At 35.2% G+C, this 8162-nt stretch overlaps 1 protein-coding gene across 1 annotated transcript in view; it reads right to left on the bottom strand.

Moving 5' to 3' along the window:
* LOC145676192 (uncharacterized) overlaps window positions 1-2880 on the bottom strand; it is a 30911-nt gene extending 28031 nt beyond the window's left edge. The window contains exon 1 of the mRNA XM_081747104.1: window positions 2026-2880. Coding sequence (XP_081603230.1) covers window positions 2026-2390 — 365 coding nt within the window. The 5' untranslated portion in view covers window positions 2391-2880. The remainder of the gene's footprint in view (window positions 1-2025) is intronic.
* Window positions 2881-8162: the final 5282 nt, after the last annotated feature.

Below are 8162 nucleotides of genomic sequence, written 5' to 3'. Positions count from 1 at the left end.
ACGCGAAATTGGGTCTTGCACTATATTTTTCATTGTGTCTTTCCGTTCCCTTTGGTCCAAATAAATTCAAACCACACTTTCTTTCATTCAGTGTTATCCAACAGTGGCAGCTTTGTACTTCACGTTACTATTGGGCAGTATACTAATATAAATACAAAACTTGCTGCATTTTAAAAATTTCCTTCTATATCTTACCTTGTTTCCGTATCTGCAATGGTAACCGGGTTGGCCTATGGGCTTCGCATTCTATCATGTACAGAAAATATTCTGTAAATATTTTGTCATGTACAGAAAATATTCCCTAAATATTTTGTCATGCACAGAAACTATTCTCTAAATATTTTCTGAGATGTACAAAAAATATTCACTAAATATATTTTGGCATATGTAGGAAAATATTGTCTGTGTTACTGGTAAATAATTTTAAAATATTCCATGACAAACATTTTAAAAACCATTCCGTTAACATTGTATAAAACGTTTCAAAAACATTTTCAGTAATGTTTGGAAATCGTACAGGAAACATTTTTTGGAAATCTTCTCTAACGGCGTATAAAATATTTCTACAACGTTTTTGAGTATATTCAGAGAATGTTTTCAGTATTATGTGGAAAATGTTTTCAAAAACATATGGAATATATTTCCTTAAGGGAAGTAGGATACATTTTCTGAAGGAAAATGATGGCACGTTTTAGAAACGTTTTGAAAATATTTCATTGCTGTGTGGGCAGTGACTGTTTTTCACGCCACTACAACAACAAAGCCTCCCTGTAATTGGAACTGATGCTGAACCCAACATTAACACCATAATAAAGTTACATGTTCTATCGTAGGGGGTAGTTAAACTTCGTGTATACAGTTCATGGTTTTACCGACGGAGGACTGTGAAACTCTCTTCATATTTTGTGCGAAGTAATGCCCGATGTGCAAAGTAACCCCTTGTCAAGGTAGCTAGTAACCACTGTAAGCGAAATGAAGTATGAAAATTTAGTGTGGCAAATCATAACACGGAACTATGAAAATGTTTGGGAATGAAGGGATCCATATAATTAAGAAGTTACGTCCCTAATGTATTGTGTTACTTTGGAACACAAATATACAAGCAAAGAAAGCATTTCAGCATGTTACCTATAAAATACTTAGGAATGTACAAGAACACATTCAAAACGTAAGACATGTAAGTCACCCTAAATACAGAATTTTGCGCTATCCATGTTTACCCACATTCTGCGTAATGCCCTAATCTGCATAGCAATCTTATTTTTACCGGTCATCTAGCACATGCTGATTAGCGTTGTTTTTACAAAAATTCATATATTATGTACGTCTATCAAGCCCCTGGAGTGATCCCATATTGAAAAATACAGGTCCATACCCTAAAAAAGATTCCTGGGAATGTAAAAAGTCGACTTCCTTGAAAAAATGAGCGCAGTTATGAAATGGACTGTTGTATGGACCACTACAAATAACGAACATCCATTGTTGGTTAAAATATTCTTTATCTTGTATTTTACTTATGTCTTTCGAAGCCAGCCGGAAAAATCAAGCTAGACCCATTTGAGCTAAATCAAAATAAAATCACAAACGTCCATAGTTTATGTTCGAATATAATACATTACAGGTTTACATTTGTAAAATTTTAGGATTATTACCATTCTCATTATTTGGTATTTTACATAAGTCTCTTTATAAATAAAACAATATCGTCGAGCACCCATATTTTAAATATGTGAACAATTAGTGAGAAATGTGGAACCAATAATAAAGAAATGATTAATTTATCAAGATATGAACTACATAAGAATTGTATGGATCGTATCAATCTTGTTATTATTTTTATTTGGTATACAGCTTGTCTATCTGTGCCATGTCATTTCCAAATTGTAGGCTACTAACTTACGTTCATGATGTCTCCCATACCTAAATATTTTTTGAGAAGTATTGCTTTTAACCAACAAAATTTCCGAAACCATGTAACCGTATTATCAATCTGAGCCAATTAGTTAATGAAAAATTGAACATTACCTTGCTGGCCGAACTGAATTTAAACTTTTTGTTGTTAATTGTTGGGAGTCATTAGAATACGACGCGCAAGTCTCCTGAACCACAATTTTTCTTAGCGTTTCTATATTACTTTCAAATGCAGGATCTTCTTCTAGTGCTAATTCTGGTTTTACCCTACCAACGTTTAGTTTCACATCCAAAGAGCACATTGCTGTATCCTTGTCCACTGATACCTCTCCTTCCGTGGTAGATAATATTAACTTTTTGTTGTCATTCATTAGTTCGTATGTCCACCCTCTCCCTTCGAGCGGATCATCACTAGGTAAGTCATAAGCAATTTCTTCTTTGCACATCAATTCCGACTTAACAGACGCCTTACCAGCCATTGTGCAATGAAATATTATAAGAATTTCACACTGTTCTTATACTCCCCCTATATTTTACGCTGCCAGTATTAAAGAAATGATTTACAAGTACATTCACAAAAGCAACTTTATATTTCCAATCTTCTTCTTCTTCCTCTTATACTTCTTCATCAACCACTAGAGAACTGGTAGGATCTTAAAAGCCTTAGTGGGTGGTAATCGGAACTGTCCGAACAATCATATCCTCTTACTAGTGACATTGTAACTTAACTTATGTTCAACGACGTTGCCATAGCTTTGGTACCCATTACACTGTGATTAATGGCTTACACATTGGGTTCTTTCTTTCTATATAGAGAAGGGGGAAATAAACAAACACTGACCAATTTGCCTGCATATATAGATCATTCCGTCTCAATGGAAAAAGAAATATTCTATTGAAAGCAGGTTGAAAGTGTCAAATAACAGCAACATCAAGCACTCGGAGTTTCCAGACTACTTTTTTCTTCGCCAAAACATTTGAGACATTCCATTCCAGATTCATATGACTGAGAAGGTCAGCTTTTGCTCACCACCTATTTTTGCCGAGAGCTGCCGTCCAGTTTGAATTTTGTTCCTCTCCAAAGGAAGAAGGAAGATTTTTCCACTCAAAGTGTCAAATAACAAAACAACACAAATCATTCGAAGTTTCCACGCTACTTTTTTTTCTTTTTCGCCAAAACCTTTCTCAAGTGACAGAGAGGAATACGCACTCACCCCTCTGGTCGAAAATTGTCAGCTAGCTTGAATTTCTTGGCATCACCGGATTTCGGAGAAAATAAAAATTTTAAAACAAAGAAACGCGATTTTTCTTTCACTTCTACTCCTCTCTCACGTACACACGCACTTCATGTGCGTGTGCATGTTCAAAGTTAACAAGGAGAAAGTGGCCGATACACTTGGTGTGGAAAATGTAATTAACTGGTAACTTCAGCGTCAAGCTTTTTGTGCTCTGGGGATATCATCTCCAGTCCTGGTCACCTTTGAAAGAGTAGTAGTGGTCCCCGTTGGCGCGAATGACTCATCCTCACTCTCTTTCATGACCGGGGTGAAAGGTCAATGACCTGGCCCGGGGTCAATGACCTAGGGGTACCTAGAACCACCCCCTCTAAATTTTGGCAGGGGTACCATGGCCCACCCCCTAAATTTTGGCAGGGGTACATAGGACCACTCCCCTTAAATTTTGGAAATTGCCAAATCTAAAAATTTGGTATGGTAGCCTAGGACCATAGTATGTACTCCTATCAGTATTGGGTGTCTATGTCGTTCCCTTTCATGGGTAAAAAATTGCCAAAAATTCAAATTTCGGGGGTTTTTGACCTAATTTATCCCCTTTGATGATGTATTATTACCCTATATAGTTATATGGACGTATACAGGGGTCCATTCCCTTTCATAAGACATGGGTATATTAATGCACCCCTTGAAAAATTTGGGAGGGGTACCTTGGCCCACCCCTTAAATTTTGGAAATTGACCAATTTAAACATTGGGTATTATAGTACAGGAACCTAATATGTATTATGATAAATTTGGGCGGCCCACCTTGTTTCCTTCTAGGGGTACAAAATTGCCAAAAATATAAACGTAAGCAATACGTTGTACCACGTGTTTGGTTTTCGACCTAATTTATCTCCTTGGATGAGGTCCTATTACCTTATATAGTTATATGGTCATGTATAGTGGTCCATTATCTATCATAAGACATGGGTACATTGGTGCACCCCTTGAAAAATTTGGGAATGGTACCTTGGCCCACCCCTTAAATTTTGGAAATTGCCAAATCTAAAAATTTGGTGTGGTAGCCTAGGACCATAGTATGTACCTCTATCAGTATTGGGTGTCTATGTCGTTCCCTTTCATGGGTAAAAAATTGCCAAAAATTCAAATTTCGGGGGTTTTTGACCTAATTTATCCCCTTTGATGATGTATTATTACCCTATATAGTTATATGGGCGTATACAGGGGTTCATTACCTTTCATAAGACATGGGTATATTAATGCACCCCTTGAAAAATTTGGGAGGGGTACCTTGGCCCACCCCTTAAATTTTGGAAATTGACCAATTTAAACATTGGGTATTATAGTACAGGACCCTAATATGTATTATGATAAATTTGGGCGGTCCACCTTGTTTCCTTCTAGGAGTACAAAATTGCCAAAAATATAAACGTAAGCAATACGTTGTACCACGTGTTTGGTTTTCGACCTAATTTATCTCCTTGGATGAGGTCCTATTACCTTATATAGTTATATGGTCATGTATAGTGGTCCATTATCTATCATAAGACATGGGTACATTGGTGCACCTCTTGAAAAATTTGGGAAGGGTACCTTGGCCCACCCCTTAAATTTTGGAAATTGCCCAATTTAAACATTGGGTATTATAGTACAGGACCCTAATATGTAATATGATAAATTTGGGTGGTCCACCTCGTTCCCTTTTAGGGGTACAAAATTGTCAAAATATAAACGTAAGCAATACGTAGTACCACGTGTTTGGTTTTTGGTCGATTTTATCCCCTTTGATGAGGTGTTATTATCCTATATAGTTATATGGTCATGTATAGGGGTCCATTACCTTTCATAAGATATGGGTATATTTGTGCACTCCTTTAAAAATTTGGGAGGGGTACTTTGGCCCACCCCTTAAATTTTGGAAATTGCCCAATTTAAACATTTGGTATTATAGTACCGGACCCTAACATGTATTATGATAAATTTGGGTAGTTCACCTCGTTCCTTTTGGGGGTACGAAATTGCCAAATTTTAGTACAACCACGTGTTTGTTTTGGCTCAATTTATCCCCCTTGGATGAGGTCCTATTACCTTATATGATTATATGGTTATGTATATTGGTCCATTCCCTATTATAAGACATGGGTATATTGATGCACCCTTTAAAAATTTGGGAGGGGTACCTTGGCCCACCTCTTTATTTTGGAAATTGCCCAATTTAAACATTTGGTATAATAGTATAAGACCCTAATATATATTACTATAAATTTGGGTGGTCCATCTCGTTCCCTTTCATGGGTACGAAATTGCCAAATTTTAGTACAACCACGTGTTTCGTTTTTGACCTAATTTATTCCCTTGGATGATGTCCTATTACCTAATATGATTATATGGTCTGGTATAGGGTCCATTTTCTATCATAAGACATAGGTACATTGATGCACCCCGGGAGGTGTACCATAGCCAATCCCTTAAATTTTGGAAATTTTTCAATTTAAGCATTCGCTATCATAGTACATGACCTCAATATGTATCATGATAAATTTGGGTGGTCCACCTTGTTCCCTTACATGACTAAAAAAAATGTCAAAATATAAACATAAGCAATATGTTGTATCACGTGTTTGGTTTTTGGCCCAATTTATCCCGTTTGATGCGGTCTTATTAACGTATATGTTTATATGGTCATATATATAGGTTCATTTCATATCATAAGACATGAGTACATTGATGCACCCTTTAAAATTTGGGAGGGGTATTTTGACACATCCACTCAGTTTTAGAAATTGTTTAATATAAGCATTTGGTATCTTCGTACAGGTCTTCAATATGTACCACTACAAATTTGGATGGTCCACATCGTTCCCTTTCATGGGTAAAGAACTACCAAAAATCAAATTTCGGAGGTTATTGACTTCTATTTAGCACGTTATATGGTTTATTACCTCTATATGTTTATGTTCTCTTTTAAATTTGGGAATTATAAAATAACATAATTTGGTAAACGTTTTCTAGGACCCATTGGTGTTTCTCTTATGGCCAAATATTCAAAATTTAAAGGTTATTAACCGGCTTTATTATTAAATGAGTACAGGATTTATTACTTTTTCGTAAGACACAGGTGTATTTGTGTACCAATCTTAAATTTTGGGAGGGGTACATTTCTTATTGTCATATCAATAATTGGTAATTGTTCTTTGGGTAAATCATTGTGAAATATTAGTATGATCACGTGATCAGTTATTGACCTATGATGGGATTAGGAGTCCAGGACATTGGTACATTTAAACTTTGTAGGATAATTTGAGAATGCGTCATTGGTATTGATTATTACAGCCAAATATAAACGTAAGCAATACGATGTACCACGTGATTGACCTTGATGAGGTAGTGTACAGGGATACATAGCTAACCATATTGAATCTTATGACTCATAGTCTTAAGGGAATACATGCTACAACACTGGCAAAGTTATTGTTGATGTAATTTGATTGGTTGATCACTATCTTTCGTGCAATCTGATTGGCTGATCACTATCTTTCGTGCAATCTGATTGGCTGATCACTATTTTTCGTGCAATCTGATTGGTTGCTGATTTTCAAATCTTTGCTGCATTCAGTTTTAAGTTTTGTTTAACATTTAAAAATCTTGGTTTCGTTCAACATTTTGGACTCACTGATAAATATGATCGAAACCGTTTATTTGTTAATCGAATAGTTAAAAACCGGATAAAGTTTGACGGTTAACCGTGAAACGTAAATTTTTTTTTAGTTTGGAAATTTTTTGTTTGAAAGTTTTTGTTTGAAAACTCTTGTTTCAAATTTGTGTTTGAATTTTTTTGTTTCAGAATTTTGTTTGAAATTTGTTTCAAATTTTTTTGTTTGAAAATTTTTTTGTTTGAAATTTTTTTGTTTAAAATTTTTTGTTCGAAATTTTTGTTTTGAAATTTTTCGTTTCCAAATTTTTTTGTTTAAAATTTTTTTGTTTCGAATTTTTTTCGTTTCAAAATTTTGTTTGAATTTTTTGTTTCCAAATTTTTTCGTTTCACAAATTTTGTTTCAAAGTTTGGTTAGACATTTTTAAAAGTTTGTGCACTCATTAGTAAAGAACTGGAACTATTTAGAACAAAAACCTCTGGCAACATTGTGGTGCAATAGTACACGTCAGAACCTGGGGTTGTACTTGAAATGAAAAAACACAATTCATTGAAATGGATCATTTTATTACACTCCACATACATCCATACCAGATAGTGGTTCTGGATATTGTCGATACAATGTATTTTGAACTTCGTGCACTAGTTTGTCTTTAGCATATAATTTTAATTCCAGTTGAAGTCTTTTAAGGTCTATTGCAATATCAATTCGTGGAAACTCAATGTCCATTTGATCACAAATAAACTGTTTATCAATACAGGTATGCACCCACGAACGATGTTGACAACCATCACAATATCTAGATACATGTTGTACAACATGCATAACACATTTTTCAAAATAGTACTTTTTCAGGAATATACTTGTTTTGTTGCACACTTCCACTGCATGTTTCACACACTGAAATACGCTGATGAATTTGTTCCATTCCGTTTGTGTTAGATACACCATGTTGCGAGGGACATGGAATGTACTCTTTTTACGTAACAGCATCATCTTCTCTTCGAGGACTGTACGCAGCACCACTTCATGATTTGAGCCTAATGATTTGACTATGGTCACATTTAGCTCATCATGAAAATAATCGTTCATTTGGTCGATTCGTGCCATTCTTCACAGGTCAGTTGTACACCAAATTGTTCTGCTTTGCCCAATCGAATCACAGGTTCAAATGTTCTAGCACTGATACCAATCATCACATGTTTTGTTTGAAATATATTTATTGGATAATAGCTTGCGAAGATGAACTCTTTATCGTTAGAAGTACACATCTTTCCTCCTGAAAAGCACTTGCTCAAATGATTTCGTGGGATGACACTGTATTTGCTGGTTTATAGTTATTGCTGACGTCATTGGTAAGG

Source organism: Thermobia domestica, chromosome 18 (genome assembly GCF_964235325.1).
Source record: "Thermobia domestica chromosome 18, izTheDome1.hap1.1, whole genome shotgun sequence".
Classification (NCBI taxonomy): domain Eukaryota; kingdom Metazoa; phylum Arthropoda; class Insecta; order Zygentoma; family Lepismatidae; genus Thermobia; species Thermobia domestica.
The sequence above is the reverse complement of the archived record's forward strand: the minus strand, read 5'-3'. Positions and strand labels throughout refer to the sequence as shown.